Here is a 20,187-nt window from a genome sequence, read left to right as displayed (position 1 = left end):
TGATTTCTGTAGAGCTAAACCATAGTTTTGCACCCAATCTACACTGTACTCCTCCTACATTAGCCTTCAGCAACCTGGTGGCCTTCCTATGCTTTGGACTGGGGCTGATGGGAGTTGTAGTCCCAGACATCAGGAGCGCAATAGGTTGAAGGAGGCTGCCCTACATCATGTAACAGCTCCTTTCCTATGCTGAAACAGAAGAAGCATTCACTTTTGTTTCAGGACTCTAGCTCACTGCATTGAGGTTCCTCTTGTGCCAACAGCAACATTCCTGAGCCTCTGTTCTATGGGCAGCACAACTGTAGGCTCTCAGCAAGTTATTTCTTTAAAAAGCAAAGCAAATACTGAGATGTCCTAAAGATACGAGTCATTTCCTTGCAGTACTAATTCAATATCCAAACACTAGCAGCGAAGTCGGCAACTGGCAACCCCTAGGCCAAATCAGGCCATGAGTGTGATGCTGCCTAGCCCTAGAGCTGCAAGCCCCAAAGGGAAAACAGTGTGGATTACTTGGAAGCAAGTGATTTCCTTAAAAGGTCAGCCTGTGCTCAGGCAAAACTAGCTGCCGTACCTAACATTTTAAGGAGAATCATCTTGATGAACCAATGCTTGGTAATTGCAGGGATGTAAAAAAAAAAAACACCAGGTGCAAGTGAAATATTTATTTATTTGCAGCCCTGGAGACCTATTATTATAAGTTTGTATACCACCCTTCAACTGCAAATCTCAGAGTGATTCACAACATAAAAATACAATGCAAAACCACAAAATACACAATAAAAACAGGAGCAAAAACAAACCAACCAATAACCCCACCTCGCCCCCAAATATTCAATAACTCAGGAACTCAGAAATGTTTTTCCCCCAGTTCTACGTATTTATTGAAAAACAATCTCAACCAATAAATAAATATTGCCCCTTAATTACTAAACTATAAATCTATAATTCCAGTTACAGATAGATAGCCGTGTTGGTCTGCCATACTCAAAACAAAAAAAATTCTTTCCAGTAGCACCTTAAAGACCAACTAAGTTAGTTCTTGGTATGAGCTAAATCTATAAATCTCCCTGGGATGAATGCTCAATAAATGAGCAACTCCTATCCTTGTCTCTCAGCTATTTCTAATAAACCTCTGTGTGCATCTGACAGCTGAAGCTTACAGGGCATCCATATGCAAACAGTAATGCCACAAACATTTTGAGATTTGCCAAACTCTTTTAAGATTTGGAGAGCACCACTCTTCTGCTGATAGCCGGCTCAAATGCATCCCATAAACTAGCCTCTGCTAAAGAAAGAGGCATGGGAGGGGGAGATGAAGAGGGGTCAGAGGATGCCTGTCTATGCACGGAGACGCCAGCAGAAGCACGTACAGCCGACACGCGCGGGCACGCGCAGCCAGCCACACACACACACACACACACACACACACACACACACACACCCCAGCTAGCTTTGCAAGCCCAGGGAAGGGGCACGTGCGCACGCGGGCACGTGTCTCTCCCTGCTTATATTTCAGCCAGCCGGTCGCCTGGTGCCTCTCCGCCGGCTGCAGGAATCCCTCAAAGTACCCACCACGAAAAGCAAACAGATAAAAGCGACGCCACCCTTCCTTCTCCTCTTTTGCATTCGAGACGTTCAGGATTGGGGTTTCAAGCAATCGCCATCGTGGCTTCTTCCCCATGCAACCCCGACAAAAATACGCCGCGCCCACCACGTCTGAACATCTCCCACCCCTGGAAAAGCCACATTTTTTAAAAAAAGGTTTGAGCCTGGGGAAGACGATTTGCAAAAGTGCTTTACTGTATTCTCTTTTGCATGCTCCGAAGAGGCACCGGAATGAGCTCATCCGGAGCTACTGGGAATCGGCTGGTGGGAGGGAACAAGCGAGCAGACCTCCTCGGTCCTACGGCGCGGAGGGTAACCGGGAAACGGGCGCGGGTCCACGACGGGGGATGGGGATTGTTGTCACCGTCATCACCTCCACTCGCCACGCGCGCAAAGTCCCGGAAACTAGCCGCCACCAGGTCCAAATATCTGCCCCCGAGTGACGTGGAAAGCCCCGATTCCTGCTGCCCGGGTTTCTAGGATTTCTGCTTTCCAATGAACGCAACTGCACATACGCCCGGTGTTTGCAATGACTTGCATCGCGGTGCAAGCGTTCCTGAAATAGCGGTTTGACTGTCATTCCCACCTACCCCTCGATAGACACACACACAACACGGCACAGGGAATCTTCAGCAACCTTTCAAAATAAACTTATTTAAAGGCCAGCAAATAATTTAAGAAGCCATTTTTAAAAAACAAAATAAAAAGTCCGAGGGCAATAGCTGTTTTCCCAAGAGCTCTTTCTACAGCCAACCTGCGGGCATAATCCAGCGGGAAGTTCTCCTGCGCCGGGAAGGTCTCCTGCGCAGCAGCAGCCGAGATGCAAGGAGACAGTATATGGCTTGCGCAGGATTTTCCGGGTTTCCCCCGGCTACTGTTGTTAATAGATCTCGGAGCTGCCTCCCATCCATCGGTGCCAGTGGCCGCGTAGAATAAAATGTCTTGCTGGAAAGGGGGAAGAAACAATCTTGCACAGATGCGCATACGCAGCCAGCAATCTTTCTCCGCCCCATTGCACGGGAGGATCGAGCGCAGAAAGGGAGATTATTGGGGGTCCCGTGTAACAGTACAGTGTGTGTGTGTGGGGGGGGGTTATCCTCATCTTCCAGTCTTCAAAACAACCCAATCCTAGGCACGCCTAACTCGGTAGCAAGACCCACTGGCTGCACCCATGCCGTGCTTTATGGGCGTCTTAGAGCTACCTAGACGGATGTTGGACGAGGTGGGCCTTTGGCCTGATCCAGTAGCGGGGTGGGGTGCACTCTTCTTAATACGACTGACCCCTCCAGGTTAAGTGTGCGTATTGGATCGCGGGCTCAAAGTCAGGCTCTGTCACTCCAGGGATGTGGAGTGCTAAATGAAATTATTATTCGTTCCACGTCTGGAGAAAGAGAGAAAGGCGGCAGCGAGGCCATTATCAACAGGAATCGGAAAGGAGTTGGGTTTGCTAGGAGGCTGCTGTGGGTCTCTCTATTCGTCGCCCCCCAACTGCAAGCCTATCACCCCCGTCTATACCCGGGAGGCAAAAGATCCCTTTGATCTAATGGGAGAGCCTGAATTGCACGACGCAGAGAGATCGGGAAGCTTGCAAAGCCTCCGCTATCCAAGCTGAGCGAAAGGGAGCTACCCCACACCCTTCCATTAAAAAAGCCTGCAACAACAACAAAAAGGAGGCGACAGCACAACAGGATCGCACGCAGCGCCCGCGGAGCGCAAAGCAACGCCTTTGGAACGCTCACCGGCTCTTGGCTGCTGCTGCGCCCCGGGAGTCCCAGGTGCGGAGATGGAGGAGGCACCTCTGCACTCTGCTTCCTGCTGCGCGCTACAATAACAACGAAGTTTTGCTTCCTTCCTCCAGCAGAGAGAGCCAAGCGCCAGCCCCGCCTTTACGTGATTGACGTCTTGAGCTGCACCCAATGGGAAGCCGTGGAGGCTCCCGGGCTGAACCAATCGCTGCTTCCACCAGAGGCTGACATGGGGAAGGAGGGGTAGGTTGGGCCCAAAGTTCTAGTTTGGGCGGGGGGGGGGGAGAGGCGGCCTGACAGTTAACCCTAGAGGCGCTGGAGGAAAATGTGAAGTCCATATTGTGCTGGTGCAGCTGCACTGTGTATTTATTTCACAGAACCATAGAATTGTAGAGTTGGAAGGGACCCTGAGGATCACCCAGTCCAACTCCCTGCAATGCAGGAATATGCAGCTGTATCCTATGGGGGTCGAACCTGCAACCTTGGTGTTATCAGCACCATGTTCTAACCAACTGAGATATTTGTTTGCATTTATATCCCACTTTTTTGTTTGTTCTCCCCCTCATTTAATTCCCCACAACACCCCTGTAAGATAGGCTAGGCTGAGAGGCCAGCCCAGGGTCACTCAGTGAGCTTCGTGGCCAAGTAGGGAATTCGAACCCAGGTCTCCCAGGTCCTAGTCCAACACTCTTAACCACCCCAAGCTAAATTAGGCAGCAGGAGGTTACTTAAAAGTGTGCAAATTTTATATTTAGATGGAAATATTTGACAGGTCAAAGGGCAATTCTCTCAGAGACCAGTCATAACTATTTAGTGTACAGAGGCACTGCTAAGCACTCAAAAGACTCAGGGGCCTGTGGCACCAATTTGCATTTGCTAATTTTGTTAATGATTTTTACATTTATAGCACATTTTTCCTCCCAGAAGCTCAATGTGGCTCTCCCCACCCTCCCCAATTTTATCCTAACAATAACCCTGTGGGGTAGGTTAAGCTGAGAGTCTGTGATTGGCTCAAGTGAACTTCTGGGCTGAGTGGGGATTTGAACGTTGTTATCCCAGGTCCTAGTCCAACACACTCATCACCATAGCTGTCAACTTTTCCCTTTTCTTGCAAGGAATCTTATTCAGAGTAAGGGAATTTACCTTTTAAAAAGGGAAACATTGACAGCTATTCTCAGCACGACATTGCATATGTCTAGCTGCATATGTTGGTCCCAGAGCAAATTAAGAGGATAAGTGAGTGGCCAGCACAGTATGTGTACCAGCCCTGGAAGCAAAGTTAAAAATCATTTTTGGAATGAGGGCAGGTCACCCACGGCCCAGCCCTCTAACAATACCCCTAACAGAGACAGGCAGCAGGGAGCCTAATTGCATATAAGCTCCAAGGAGGTTGATAAATTGAAGTAGACAATGAACACCTTTATGTTCCTGCAAGTTACTTTGCTATACTGTATAAGCAGTGAAACAAAGTGTAACTTCTGATGAGAATTAATTTCCAGGTGAGTTTGAAATCCCAGTAATGTTAAATCTATCCCCAAGGCCACATTCCAGCTAAATATTTTGGCAAGGGATGCTTTAAAAAACCAACAACCTATATTTTGAATTCGCTGTGCTTGTTAACTGAATAAGAGAGATGCATTGATTAGAACAGTCTGTTCTTAAATGGCTCTTGCATTTTTATATTGCATTAGCAACACTCAGAAATGATGCACTGGATACTTGGGTAGCAAACCTATGCCCACTTCTCTGGTAGTTACTTCTGAGTAGGCATGTATAGGATTCCTCTGCTAATGATTTCTTGCAGGGCCCTTTGGTTGCTGGGTATTCTGTACAGAAGCATGGATGAAAAATTTAGCTTTGCATTTGAAGGAAAATATAAAGACCTGGAGTGTTTAGGCTGACATCCTTAGTATGCTTACTAGGAAGTAAAGCCCCATTGAACGAAGTGGGGCATACTTTTGAGTAAACATGCCTAGATGCCTGCTAGAAAGCTGTAATCCTGTGCATATGCTTAACCCAGTAGAATTTAATTCTGAGGACAAAAGTTAGAGGTTTGGGCTGCACAACACAAAATGATTGCAAAATGCACTTATCGTTCTGATGTACAATGATGTGGCAGATGTGCAATGTCGTTTTGAGCCCGGGGTTCAGCTTGACAACAAACAAATGAATCAGGAGAGAGCCCTTCAGGCGCAGGGGAAGAGCTGGAGGCAAGTGCTCTTGAGTTAATTGGAGGGGAACGCCAGGCATGACTCACTGGCTCAAGGAAGGGCATGAATACACGGCTGCACTTATTTTTAAATGTACTTTAAATGTATGGTACGAAGTCCATTTCTTAGGGAAAGGTCAGAGCTTTGCATGCAGAAATAACATTGGCATCTCCAGGTAGGGCTTGGAGACACTCATCTCCAAGCTGAAGTGATAGCGCTTGGCTAGGCAAACTAAGGCTTGGGGGCCGGATCCAGCCCAATCGCCTTCAAAATCTGGCCCGTGGACGGTCCGGGAATCAGTGTGTTTTTACATGAGTAGAATGTGTGTTTTTATTTAAAATGCATCTCTGGGTTATTTGTGGGTCATAGGAATTTGTTCATTTTTATTTTCCAAAATATAGTCCGGCCCCCCACAAGGTCTGAGGGACAGTGGACCGGCCCCCTGCTGAAAAAGTTTGCTGGCTCCTGTGATAGCAGGTGTGAGACTGGGCTGTAAAGGATTAGAAAAACACCTTTTTGTGCAAACAAATCAGGATGCATAGTCTATTAACCTGGAGGAGCTTTTCTGAACCAGGATTATTTAGAAATTACTGTGTTCTTTTGTGAAATTTTCTTATTTCTTGCTTTTATTGAACTTAAAGACAGCAATCCTGTACCCACATGTTACTGGGACTAAGCCCCATTGAACATCTGAGTAGATATGTGCGGGATTACACTGTAAATCGACTTTTAATTGAACCTAAGCCACAGGCTGTGTGGCGTTTGCGTGCCTAGCCATTTTGATTCCGTGCTACTTAACTTGTGATGATTTGGTAACTACAGTATTCACTTGCTCAGCAAATCCCATTGCTCCAGAGTTCTTTCTGCTTCCAAGTCAGGGAACTGAAGGAGGTGCTGAAAGTGCTGTACAGTACGATACAAAGACTGTGCCCCCCCCCCCCCGCCTGGCTAACCTTTCCAGAAAGGTGGGACTTGAATGCCTCTTTGGAAGAAGCTCACCCAAACAAAAAAGCAAAAATGGGGCAAGTGATTTTTCTGGGACGGGATCCAGAAAAGAGGGCTTGTCTCTGGTAAATATCAACAGCTGGAGAGTAATTTGCACCTGAAATGCACAGATTTCCTATGCATTGATTCTCCTATAGTGAAATATTTACCGTTCACTTGTTTTGCACTGCGCAGAATGTATTAGTGAAGGCAGAGATTAAGCCGTTCCAAAACCATTTAAGAAGAAAAGAGTCGCAGGCTTTTCAATTTGCTTGCAAAGAGGCAGTTCTTACAGGAACAGGGATTATCGAGGGAAGGTTTTAATGGCCTATAAAGGCTCTCCACCCCCCACCACCACCCATCAGCTTTATCTCCTATAGGCCAGTTGCATTGCAACAGACTAGGAGAAGGAAGCAATCTTAACCTGTAAATAGACCTATAATCATTTAAGCTCTGATAGCAAAAACTTCAAAGAGCCTCCTGGCACCTTGAAGACCAGCAGATTTATTATGGCATAAGCTTTCGGAGGATGATAGAGTCCACTCTGCCAGATGTAGGAAGCGTTTTCCTCAGTTGGCACGTGTGTGTGTGTGTGTGTGTGTGTGTGTGTCTGTGTGTGTGTGTGTGTATCAGGGGATGCGAAAGGCAATTCGCTTAAAGCTAGATGCAGGCAAACGGAGTGTTGTGACTGTTCGCAACAGAAGCACAGTGGTACCTCAGCTTACATATGCTTCAGGTTACAGACTCCGCTAACCCAGAAATAGTACCTCGGGTTAAGAACTTTGCTTCAGGATGAGAACAGAAATTGTGCTCCGGCGGCACAGTGGGAGGCCCCATTAGCTAAAGTGGTGCTTCAGGTTAAGAACAGTTTCAGGTTAAGAACGGACCTCCAGAACAAATTAAGTTCTTAACCCGAGGTACCACTGTAACGAGAGATTTAAGGGATTGCAAGACTGTCTTGGCAGTAATGCACCCTTGCCATCAGTATGTTTGGCTAGCGTGTGAAAGGTCTCTACTACTCTGTGCACCTGGATCTCTTATTCATATGGGGAAGGCTCGGCCAGTCAGGATGCCCCGCTGTGCAGGGTCCTTAGTGCCAGTCCCATTGAAGAACTTTCATGAAGGAGATGTATACGCCTACTGGTGCATGTATGGAGAGCCCTTTCACATGTACACTGTTGGCAGAAGGTGGGCAGAAGTAGATCATTCCTTCATTCATTCATTTGGAGGGGGGAGGATGTGTCTGAACACGAACACACACCGACAAGCATCCTGGTTTTGCTAAGTTGTCAGGGGCATGGGGTTTGGGGGTTTGGATTTGATAGCCCGCTTTATCACTACCCGAAGGAGTCTCAAAGCGGCTAACAATCTCCTTTCCCTTCCTCCCCCACAACAAACACTCTGTGAGGTGAGTGGGGCTGAGAGACTTCAGAGAAGTGTGACTGGCCCAAGGTCACCCAGCAGCTGCATGTGGAGGAGCGGAGACGCGAACCCGGTTCACCAGATTATGAGTCCACTGCTCTTAACCACTACACCACACTGGCTCTCAGCACATCTGCTTTAAATGCAAACAGTCCCCGGTTCAATCCCTTGCAGGTAGAGCTGGGAGAGTCTCATGGTTTAGGCAGGGCCTGGACCCTGCTGGTTCATGAGAAAGATACAAGGGGATGATATTCCCTACAGCATGGACAGGCAAACTAAGGCCCGGGGGCTGGATCCGGCCCAATCGCCTTCTAAATCCAGCCCATGGACGGTCTGGGAATCAGCATGTTTTTACATGAGTAGAATGTGTCCTTTTATTTAAAATGCATCTCTGGGTTATTTGCAGGACATAGGAATTTGTTCATATATTTTTTTTTCAAAATACAGTCATACCTCGGGTTGAAGTAGCTTTGGGTTGAGCATTTTCGGGTTGCACTCCATGGCGACCCGGAAGTAATGGAACACATTGCTTCTGGGTTTTGCTGCTTGCGCATGCGCAGACACTCAAAATGATGTCGCGCACATGCGCGAAAGTGGCGAATCACGACCCGCAGATGCGCAGACGTGGGTTGCGTTCGCTTCAGGATGTGAACGGGGCTCCGGAACGGATCCTGTTTGCACCCAGAGGTACCACTGTATAGTCCAGCTCCCCACAAGGTCTGAGGGACAGTGGACCGGCCCCCTGCTGAAAAAGTTTGCTGACCCCTGCCCTATGGCTCATTAGAGGATCCGAGACCTTTGCAAGGCTCCTTGTATGCTGTTAAGGATCAAGACTGTGTCAATCCATAGACGTAGTGGGGAGGGAGGGGGCAGGTGCACCCTGCAAAATAAATAAAAATCAATCAGAAGAACTAACTGAGGTTCTGTCCCCTCAACAAAAGCCTCCCCCCCCCAATAATAATCCTGGCTACATCCATGTGTCAATCCCCCCCAAACTATTGAAAATAAAACCAAACACCTGTTTTACAGGTGCAGTGGTACCTCGGGTTACATATGCTTCAGGTTACATACACTTCAGGTTAAAGACTCCGCTAACCCAGACATATTACCTCAGGTTACGAACTTTGCTTCAGGATGAGAACAGAAATCGTTCTCTGGCGGCGCAGCAGCAGCAGGAGGCCCCATTAGCTAAAGTGGTGCTTCAGGTTAAGAACAGTTTCAGGTTAAGAACAGACCTCCAGAACAAATTAAGTACTTAACCCGAGGTACCACTGTATATGCCCTGGCAGTTTACCAATACAGGACAGAATTTTAGTGAGAAAAGGGAATAAGCCCCATTGAACTTCCGAGTTGCTACACATATGATAGGATTGCACTGTCAACCAGCTTTTAATGGAACCGTGGAGTGGGCAAGCTCGCATTAACAAAAAGCAAAAACGTGGCCAGTTGTGTCACAGCACAACTGGCTCTCGGCCATCAGAGCAGCCACGATGGGTTAAAATAATGGAGAAGTCAGCTCTGTGGAAGCTGAAGTGATAGTCATTATGATGAGACTGTGGCACCTGGGCTGAAAGTGACAAGAAAAATGTTTCTTTATGCAAAACAAATCCAAATGCATGCTCAATAAACAGGTTGTCTATAGAAGAGCCTTTGGTATCTGAGCAAGAATTAGCTTGAAATTACTGTTGACTTTTATGCATATTTTTTTTCTTATTTCCCCCACTTTCTTTTATTGATCTTCAAGCCAGATCGGCACTGCTTGAGTGCTCATAAACATGCACAGGATAACTTCCTTTCCATTTTGAATCAGACAAAGCACGCTGAGGAAAGGAAAATGCTCATAACGTCCCGACATAATGTGGACAGGCTGTCATGAAAGATAAACATTCCATCAGAACACATCAGAGATCCCCATGTTAACATTCGGGGAGCAACCTCAGTCTCATCCTAGTTGCCGACAGCTACAGTCTGGCAGTACTTGAAACTGTGTCTGATGGTAAGATGCAGAAAGCAAGCCAAAAAAACCCCCAAAATTAAAGTACATACAGTGGTACCTCAGGTTAAGTACTTAATTCGTTCTGGAGGTCCGTTCTTAACCTGAAACTGTTCATAACCTGAAGCACCACTTTAGCTAATGGGGCCTCCTGCTGCTGCTGCACCGCTGGAGCACGATTTCTGTTCTCATCCTGAAGCAAAGTTCTTAACCTGAAGCACTATTTCTGGGTTAGCGGAGTCTGTAACCTGAAGCGTAAGTAACCTGAAGCGTATGTTACCTGAGGTACCACTGTACTGTAAAACGAACGCACGCTAGGACTAAACCACCAATATTTCAAAACATGCAGCAGTAGCAGCTAATTTGCAAAGGGGGTGACCCAGACCTTCAGATGACAAAGAAAAGTTGGAGAGGTGATACGATAGCCATCTTCAAGCATCTGAAGGGTTGTCACATGGAGGATGGAGCAAGCTTGTTTTCTCCTGCTCTGGAGAGTAGGACCCAAATCAATGAATTCAAGTTACAAGAAAAGAGATTCTGACAAAACATTAGCATCAACTTTCTGACAGTAAAGGCCGTTTGACAGTGGAACGGACTCCCTCAGAAGGTGGTGGGCTCTCCTTCAGTGGTGGGTTTCAAACAAGAGCTTAGGTGGCCATCTGTCAGGGATTCTTTAGCCGTGATTCCTACATTTCAACGGATTGGACTAGAGGACCCTTGGGAAGGTTTTCCGGAAGGCGATGGAATGGAAGAGAAGCTGAACAAAGTGTCTCCCACTGAGTTTGGTGGTGCTCCTTCCTATAAGAAGGACACTGACAAACTGGAACGTGTCCAGAGGAGGGCAACCAAAATGGTCAAAGGCCTGGAAATGATGTCTTATGAGGAACGGCTAAGGGAGCTGGGCATGTTTAGCCTGGAGAAGAGGAGGTTAAGGGGTGATATGATAGCCATGTTCAAATATATAAAAGGATGTCACATAGAGGAGGGAGAAAGGTTGTTTTCTGCTGCTCCAGAGAAGCGGACATGGAGCAATGGATCCAAACTACAAGAAAGAAGATTCCACCTAAACCTTAGAAAGAACTTCCTGACAGTAAGAGCTGTTTGACAGTGGAATTTGCTGCCAAGGAGTGTGGTGGAGTCTCCTTCTTTGGAGGTCTTTAAGCAGAGGCTTGACAACCATATGTCAGGAGTGCTCTGATGGTGTTTCCTGCTTGGCAGGGGGTTGGACTCGATGGCCCTTGTGGTCTCTTCCAACTCTATGATTCTATGATTCTATATAACTGTGCGATCCTAACCATGTCTACTCAGAAGTCCTGTTGAATTCACTGGGGCTTGCTCCCAGCTAAATAGGGCTACGATTGTACAGTCTCTATAAAACCGCATCCCTACAGCCCAATACTAGGTATAGATACTTGGAAGTAACACCCACCAGGTTCAGTGGGGCTTGTTCCCAAACATAGGACTGCAGACTTGTTGATATGTAGAAACAGTACATTGGTCTCAGGTACAGGTCATATATAACCACCTAAGATTTCGAACAAAGGGTGGAGACCACTTCTTCTGCTACCCCTAAATGTATCCTTTGTAGACATGCACTAAGTTATTCCTTCATTGTGTTGTTCACCTAGGATGCAAAATCTGTGGTTTTCCGGATGTTGTTGGACTACAAATCTAGTTTTCCCTGACAATTGGCCATCCTGGCTGGGACTGATGGGTGTTGAGTCCATCACATCAAAGGCAATTTCTTTGGCGGCTCCCCGTCTGCAGAATGCTCTCCCTAGAGGCATGCCTGATGCCATAATTACATCTCTTTAGGCGGCAGGTGGAAACATCCCTCTTTACCCCAGGCCTTTGGCCAGTAAATAATATACAGTATGGCTGTTAAAGCTGGGTGGAGGAGCCCTATTATTATGATTATTTTATTGTTCTGTTTATTACTGGTATTTTTATTATGCTCCATAAAATGTGTTCTTAACGTTGTACAGCGCCTGGCAAACTTTTGGTAAACGGTGGCGTTTACATTGAATAAATAAAATAAAATAAAATAAAAATTAAACATCTGGAGTGTCACAGGTTCCCAAGCTGTGCGGTATGCCTTTTTCCCAACATATCAGTTTGTTTGCTGGAGAAATACCAGGTGACGTAGAAATCACCTATTAAATGCCCTTGCCCTTCTGTTTTCTTAAAACCTGTGTTGCCCCATACCTGAACACAAGATGATGCATGCTGGCCATGCTCAAGATGACATGGTGATTTCTCAATCAGGTGTTTCCCTCGAATTCCAGCCAAGCCACCAGCCTCACAGAGGCAAGGGTTTCATTCTGTCGCTTGCAAGCAAAGGAAGGCTAAGCCAATGAGTTCATAAAGGCTTGCAGCAGCTGTTGCCGATTTAGTGACCTCATAGATCTCTGCCTTTGACTCAGCAACCCGGGGCAGTGCCTGTCTACACCCAGGGTAGCCAACCTGTTGCCCTCACGGTACATCTGGAATTTAACTCTCAGTCCTCTACACCAGGGTTTCCCAAACTTGGGTCTCCAAGCTGCTTTTGGCCTATAATTCCCATCATCCTTGATGGTCCTGCTAGCTAGAGATGATAGTAGTGTCCACAACTGGACACAATACAGTGGTACCTTGGTTTACAACCATACTCCGTTCCGGAGGTCCGGTTGTAAACCAAAACAGGTTGTAACCCAAGGCGCACTGTCGCCAATGGGGCCTCCCCCCCCAAAATTGGTTGTAATTTAAAAAAATGGGTAGTAATCCAAAAAAAGGGACACACACTTCCGGGTTTGACGTGGTTGTAATCCAAAACAGTTGTATTCCAAAGCAGTTGTAAACCAAGGTACCACTGTACAGTGGTACTTCAGGTTAAGTATTTAATTCGTTCCGGAGGTCCGTTCTTAACCTGAAACTGTTCTTAACCTGAAGCACCACTTTAGCTAATGGGGCCTCCGGCTGCCGCTGTGCCACCGGAGCACGATTTCTGTTCTTATCCTGAAGCAAAGTTCTTAACCTGAAGAACTATTTCTGGGTTAGTGGAGTCTGTAACCTGAAGCATATGTAACCTGAAGCTTATGTAACCCGAGGTACCACTGTACTCCAGTCTTCACCAAGTACACATAAGACTAGTTTGCTGAGCCAAACTAATGGCCTACCTAGTCCAACATCCTGCTCTCTCAGTGGCCAACCAGATGCTTGACTGAAACCAGCAAGCGTAAGATGAGCCCAAATGCCCTCTTCCCCTTCCTAGTTTCCAGCAACTAGAATCTGAAGCAAAGGTAGAGCAAAGCCAATACATTCCACTGCGTTCCAGATAAAAGCAGACTTGAGTGCATCTTCAACTTGCATGAAAATATAATTTATTTATAACTTTTTCAAGGATCACAGGGTAGTGAACATGGCCGCCTTCAGCTTTTATCCTCACAACAACCCTGTGAGGTAGGTCAGGCGACAAATAGAGTGACTGGCTCCAGTTCACCCAGTGAGCTAGGTGGAAATGCAACTCGGGTTCTGGTCCATCTCCAATGCCTACCAATTTGTCTCCAAGCCCAATTGAAAGGGCGGGTTCTGACTTACAAGCCCTTCTGTGTCTGAGGAGCCCAATACTTCTATGACCACCTCTCCCCATACTGGACCCGTCAACTTTTGATGCCCTTCTCTAGATGATCCCTACAAGAGACGTTCAGAGGTTGACAACAAGGAAACAGGCCTTTTATGTGCTGACACCCCACCCCCCAAAAATTATGGAATGCTCTCCCTGGTGCCAATACATTTTCAGCACAGACTTCCATCGGCTGTGGGAAGCGATTCATAAACTTAATAAAAACTAAACCATATACTCTGCTGAACTGTTTCAGCGACCTATATCTCTTGTATGGAAAGAGCTGCTTAAGCAAATTGTGGGGAACGACAGCAGTTTCGAGGTGGGGTGCAGAGGACAGCGAAATTACATCCAGGCTTTTTAAGAGAGGCCAAATTTTTCATAGTTCTCTAGAGCGATGAGGAGCATATTCTGGAGAACATCCCTGTTGCTGTATCTAGGAAGATGCAAGACTCGGGAGCAAGTGGAGGCCTCAGGGTACCACAGGTCTGGATCTTCTTTCCTCAAATCCGCAATAGTGACTGTGAATCGTTCTATTCCTTGAGCTGGGAAGCAGTCGGCCCCTGTGAGAAAAGCTGGAAGAGATTGTAGAAATTAAACAGCACATAGCCAGAACGTATCTTAGCAAAGAACGATGATGACCCAACCCTGTGGAAATACAATGGTACCTTGGGTTAAGAACTTAATTCGTTCTGGAGGTCCATTCTTAACCTGAAACCCTTCTTAACCTGAAGCACCACTTTAGCTAATGGGGCTTCCCGCTGCCACTGCGCCGCTGGAGCGCAGTTTCTGTTCTCATCCTAAAGCAAAGTTCTTAACCTGAGGTACTATTTCTGTGTTAGAGGAGCCTGTAATCTGAAGCGTATGTAACCTGAAGCGTCTGTAACCCGAGGTACCACTGTATATAATTTTTTTTTTTTAATTGTCCAGTGGCACCTTAGAGACCAGCTAAGTTTGTTCTTGGTATGAACTTTTGTGTGCATGCACACCTCTTCAGAAACGGAAGTCACCAGACCTTTATATATAATGAGAGGGTGGGGACAAGTTACTGTATTTATACATTGTTCTTGTATTTAAATGAAAACCAATAAAAATTATTTGGCTTTTTTTAAAAAAAAAAACAACGAAGTGTGTACAGACAACCCCCCCATTTAGGCATGTTCAATATGTGCGCAACTGCACACACATGCATTGCGCCAAACTTGAAAGTGATCCCAAAAGTCACACAAAAAAAGGGGGTGGAACGAGGGCAGAATGGGGCATTTGCAGGCTTTTTCAAGGGTGTTTCAAATACAGTATATGTGATTTCACGGACACGCTGTGCCTTGCAATGTAACCTCAACGTAAATGAGGAGTTGCCTGTATTCGATTCTGACCAAACTAAACCTTCTAGTGCTTAGTTTGGACAGAATCGAGTACACACTTCCAGAGTTAACGCTAAATACATTATTACATCTGACAAATGAGCCACCACAGCCACTAATGGGCCGTGAAAAATTGTGTCCCAGGCTTTTTTTTAGACCCATGTACAGTACTATATGAAACCAAATCTGGCGCAGTATTTGCCAGATGTGAAATATATTGGCATTATTTTCTCCTATTCTAATATCAAACAAATGATTCATTTTGACTTTTTAAAAGAAATACGTTATTACAGAGGAAATTCTTCTTCTTTTCTTCAGGAAGAGCATGAAACACAGCCCAAAAATCCTCAATTGTTTCATCCGACCTTTCATAACCATGGTACTTCGCATTCTGTCATAGGAAATAAAAATAGCCCTGCTGTTAATCCTTCAGTATCTCTTTACATAAATCAACATTCGTTGCCCAACATAATTCCGTGAGATATTTCAGTCCCCCTTATGACTTTGTGCAGGGAATCTGAGGGCTGCTCCACACGTTCGCTTTATTTTGCCTTTTAAAAATATTTAGCTACTTTATATATTTCTTCATATTTCACCCGAAATCTCTTAAGCTGTCACTAAATCCCAGCCAAATGAATTGATATAAAAAATACAATACAATATAATAAAAATTCTACATTCACAATTGGACAAAACTACTACAACTACTAAGAATAACAAATCCCACAATTTCAGTAAAATAATTAATACCTCTAAACAATGTACATAAGTAAAATTATGCAGAACCACAAAAACAAATCATAACAGTGTCAGAGCATCCCAATCCCTTTCCTATAGCACATTTCACCCAGTAGTCAATTGAGCCCTGGGTAAATTTATTTTTTACCTTTTCTAGCTGTTCCCAGTCATATTCTGTATGTCCAAGGAGAACAACACGGAGCTCAGCAGGAAGAAATATTTTCCAAATTTCATTTGGGCAGCCTGTTTTAAATCCACGCACGAAGTCCCCAAACTGCTTTTCTACCGAAGTACTGAACATGTAGTTCACGTAAGCATCAACGTATTCTTTCCTGGAAACAGATTAACGTGGTTCATTTATTTACTATATTTATAGCCTGCTTTTCTTTGAAGGACCCAAAGTGGTCTATACATACAGATGTAAAAGTACCGAAATAAACTCTCGCCAGATCATGAAACAGATAAGCAGTGTAACTTGAGTTCTTAACTTTTGAAGAAAGTATTTTTTGGGAGTCTGCAGAAAGCAACTGTGCCCATACTATCTGGTGAGATCAGCTCTTGGCTCAAACCTAAGCATGTCTACTCAGAACTAAGTCCCACAGAATTCAATGGTGCTAACCTCAGATAAGCTGGCACAGAACAGCAGCCGAAGAGGCTGAGCTGGGAATTGGAAGGTCGCTGGTTTGAATTGTACCTTTGCTGTTAAATTACTGGGTATCCTTGGGAACACCACTCTCTCAGCTTCCCATAAATCAGAGGAGATAATACTGACCCGAGTTTAGAGGGTTGTTGCCAAGAATACAGAAGGTAATTTATGTGAGTTGTGGTAGGCATCTGGAAAAATTATGTAACTGCTAAATATTATTATTGCTACAACCATGTCACCCGTTTGTTGGAATGTCAAATGGAGGCATTCCAAATCTCCATGCCCCCTTCCCCTAAAAACGTGTGAAGTTTGAAAGTCTTGAAAAATTTCCATCTAAGATTTGATCATGGCTTCCTCAGCCTTTTCTCCTCCAGCAGCCATCCTGGAGCCAGTGAAACCATGGACAATTTGTAGCAGTGGGTTACGATAAGCATGCATGAGTATCACCCATATGATTCAACATCCAACATTCATGATCATTATGTTTTTCCATATGTATGGCCCTAGGACCTTGACCTATGCTTTTTCCCCTCTGGCAAAGGTACTAGGTACCATCTCTGGAGCTTTTCAAGCTCAAAGGGGCCACAGAGGATAGCAAAATCTCATGACAATATTACCTAGCATCTTTAGCAAAAAGGTGATTTAAACCCCAGGACTAAACGTGGTTGCTTTCCCCCCTCACCCAACCAAAGATCCGAGTTAGCCACTGACTTTGCTGAAACAAAGCTTTGACCCCTGAAAGGTATCTAAGAGCATTTGTGTTGTTGTATTGTGATTTGGTATCGACAAATGTCTGGTTTCCAGTTACGCGGGAGCACTGGTGGAAAGGAAAGAGGGGTGCTTAACCAGTCCCGAGCTCGCCAATTCTCTTCTGCAAATCCCCCAAGACAGCTGGCAGCCAGTCTCCCTAGTAATTTTGGAGGGGTGGAAGGAAACATTCCAGCAGGAGCATTTTTGGGGGGAGGGGGGAATCAACGAAGAAGGGAAGGGCTGAGCAACACACACACCCAGATTCATTCTGGCCACCTCCAGATAACCCTTAGCATTATAAGGAAAATACAGGATTGAGAACCCAGAGTTTTCATTGCAACATACAGTTCTGTCCAAATTTGTTGTTGTTTAGTCGTTTAATCGCGTCCGACTCTTCGTGACCCCGTGGACCAGAGCACGCCAGGCACTCCTGTCTTCCACAGTTATATCTGTCCAAATATATAACTTGGACAGTTATATCTGTACAAATATAACTGATTAAAAATAGGGTGGGGTGGAGAGGACTTAACAAATCTTGCCTGTTGCACTTGGTAACTGGAATGTTAGCACCATTTTCTTTCAATTCAACGTCAACTATGGATCCATCACGTTCTTCTGTTATCTAAAAAGGGATACAACAAACAAACGTGTGTCGTTAAGCCATTCCGTTCTTTTATTTTGAAAGCTGGGTGCTGTGTAAAGGCACGTAAGCAGTTTGTAGGACTGCCTTCTCCTGCACTGGGTTGCCTGGGAATGCAGGTCATCTTCTGAGAGGGGGCAAATGAAAGGAAGGCTCTGTTTGTGGTGGCACCCTCATTCTGGAATTCCATGCCCATCTCAGGACCATTGTTATTGTCTTTTAGGCAGAAGATGTGGCAACATGCAACCCTTGGGCTAATCTCGTAATGGGAAAGGGGGTGACAGAGATAGAAAAGGGGGTAGGATAAATAGAGAAAATGGGGTAGCCATCCAACTTTTGGCTCAGGTACAGCCCCCAATAGATTACGACACTCAATAACAAAATGCTCCTTCACCCCACTATAGACTCCCAATGTTCTAGTGATCTGACACCTGCAACCTTTAAACTGTAAAGCTGGGTTTCATAAAAAGTGTTCTACCATTCTGTTTTAGTACCATTAGATTACAGGTACTTTTACTGTTATGATTTGTAATGTTTATTGCATGGTTTGTATTTTTCAGAGCGGGAAAGTAGGGTCAATTTTGTTGTTGTTGTTAATGGATGAAAAAACTATCCGTTCAGCCACAAAAAAGGAAATGTGCTTGACCGCATGTGCATGGTAGAAACAAAGGGATTGTTAGAAGATTATCAACATCTCTTACTGTGAAATCCAGCATCATGTTTTCAATGACATCTTCATAATCTTCATCCAAGACTGCCTGAAGATTACTAATGGGTAAAAGAGAAAAGGGGAAATACAATGGTTCCAATCCTAAATGTATTTGCTGACATTTACTCTGACTGATTTGAAGGGAATTTTTAGCACAGTCCTAACCATGCCGCCTCAAACGTCCTACTGAATTCACCCTCCCAAGGAAATGGGGTTCGGACTGCAGCCCTCCAAATAAGCGAGTTTAAAACTGCAGTTGTAGTCTATGCCCCACTATGCGAAAGGGATTTCAACATACAGTATAAGGTCTATCTAACCCAAGAGTGATTAACCCGTGTTCCTCCTGATGCTAATGGTCAGTCCTGGCCACTGGTCATACTGGCTGGGCTGGAGTCCAACTACCTCTGAAGAAACACAGCTTAGTCACCCCTGGAGTAAACCCTGCAATTTGTATAATGAAACAAGGAAGGGTACTTCTTCACAATGCGATTTCACATGGACATGCAGAATATTCCATACCTTCCTACTACAGGAGAGAGCTCTTTTAAATCTTCCAGAGTTGGCTGAATGTTTGCCATCTTCTTGAACAGAGCAAGGGGAAAAGGGAAAGCAGCTATCTTCATATTATAGAGAGCCATCCCAAACAGCTTCCCAATTAGAAAATATATGTCTTCCTGCGCTGGTACCTAATTTGAAAATAAATAAATACGCATGTATTAGAAAATGCAGATTAGGTCAGAGATGTGGAACCTATATCCCCCCCCAGGTGGTGTGGGGGCTCCAAATCCCATCAGCCCCATCTAACATGGCCAATGGTTGAGGATGATGAAACTTGGCTTGCATCCCTGGAACTAGATGCCCTTCGTATATGCCTTCATTTGACAATGACATATGGTAATACAGGCTAGGTCATGGATAGGCAAACAAAGGCCCGGGGGCCGGATCCAGCCTAATCGCCTTCTAAATCTGGCCCGCGGATGATCCAGGAATCGGAGTGTTTTTACATGAGTAGAATGTGCCCTTTTATTTAAAATGCATCTCTGGGTTATTAGTGGGGCCTGCCTGGTGTTTTTACATGAGTAGAATGTGTGATTTTATTTAAATTGCATCTCTGGGTTATTTGTGGGGCATAGGAATTTGTTAATTTCCCCCCCTCCAAAATATAGTCCTTCCGTCCCGCCAAAGTTCTGAGTGACAGTGGACTGGCCCCCTGCTGAAAAAGTTTGCTGGCCCCTGGGCTAGGTGATAAACTGCAGTTCAGAAAAGAAAAGAAAAGTAGGAAGCCAATTACAGTATAAGAGAAGCATTATTCTTTCCGCCATGTGATGGCTTGAAAAGTGGTAGCAAATGCAGGAGGGATACATCTCTCAAGGGATGCAGGTGGCGCTGTGTGTTAAACCACAGAGTTTAGGACTTGCCGATCAGAAGGTTGGCGGTTCGAATCCCCACAACGGGGGGTCCCTGCTCGGTCCCTGCTCCTGCCAACCTAGCAGTTCGAAAGCACATCAAAGTGCAAGTAGATAAATAGGTACCGCTCTGGTGGGAAGGTAAACGGCGTTTCCGTGCGCTGCTCTGGTTCGCCAGAAGCAGCTTAGTCATGCTGACCACATCACCCGGAAACTGTACGCCGGCTCCCTCGGCCAGTAAAGTGAGATGAGCACCGCAACCCCAGGGAGGGCCACAACTGGACCTAATGGTCAGGAGTCCCTTTACCTTTACATTTGCATCTCTCAAAGGCTGTTATCTATCTTAGCTAAATGGAAGCTCCGGCGACAGGGGC

The 20,187-nt window shown here is 45.5% G+C and overlaps 2 protein-coding genes across 5 annotated transcripts in view; both read right to left on the bottom strand.

The window, feature by feature from the left end:
* HERC3 (HECT and RLD domain containing E3 ubiquitin protein ligase 3) overlaps window positions 1-12,322 on the bottom strand; it is a 53,805-nt gene extending 41,483 nt beyond the window's left edge. For 2 of the 4 annotated variants that reach the window (XM_081924859.1, XM_081924861.1), the window contains exon 1: window positions 12,165-12,322. The gene's annotated coding sequence lies outside the window, so the exon portion shown is untranslated. Of the gene's footprint in view, window positions 1-3,344; window positions 3,474-12,164 lie in introns of those variants that run through there. The other 2 variants (XM_081924862.1, XM_081924860.1) reach the window with 2 other exon arrangements.
* A 973-nt stretch (window positions 12,323-13,295) lies between these two features.
* LOC309377784 (E3 ISG15--protein ligase HERC5-like) overlaps window positions 13,296-20,187 on the bottom strand; it is a 34,843-nt gene continuing 27,951 nt past the window's right edge. The window contains exons 18-23 of the mRNA XM_081925518.1: window positions 18,927-19,093; window positions 18,400-18,466; window positions 17,598-17,680; window positions 15,811-15,994; window positions 15,216-15,315; window positions 13,296-14,135 (exon numbers count right to left, since the gene is read on the bottom strand). Coding sequence (XP_081781644.1) covers window positions 13,921-14,135; window positions 15,216-15,315; window positions 15,811-15,994; window positions 17,598-17,680; window positions 18,400-18,466; window positions 18,927-19,093 — 816 coding nt within the window. The 3' untranslated portion in view covers window positions 13,296-13,920. The remainder of the gene's footprint in view (window positions 14,136-15,215; window positions 15,316-15,810; window positions 15,995-17,597; window positions 17,681-18,399; window positions 18,467-18,926; window positions 19,094-20,187) is intronic.

This window comes from Podarcis melisellensis (assembly GCF_964234715.1).
Source record: "Podarcis melisellensis genome assembly, chromosome: 9".
NCBI classification, from domain to species: Eukaryota; Metazoa; Chordata; class Lepidosauria; order Squamata; family Lacertidae; genus Podarcis; species Podarcis melisellensis.
Note: the sequence above shows the minus strand (reverse complement) of the source record. Positions and strands in the feature narration are given on the sequence as shown.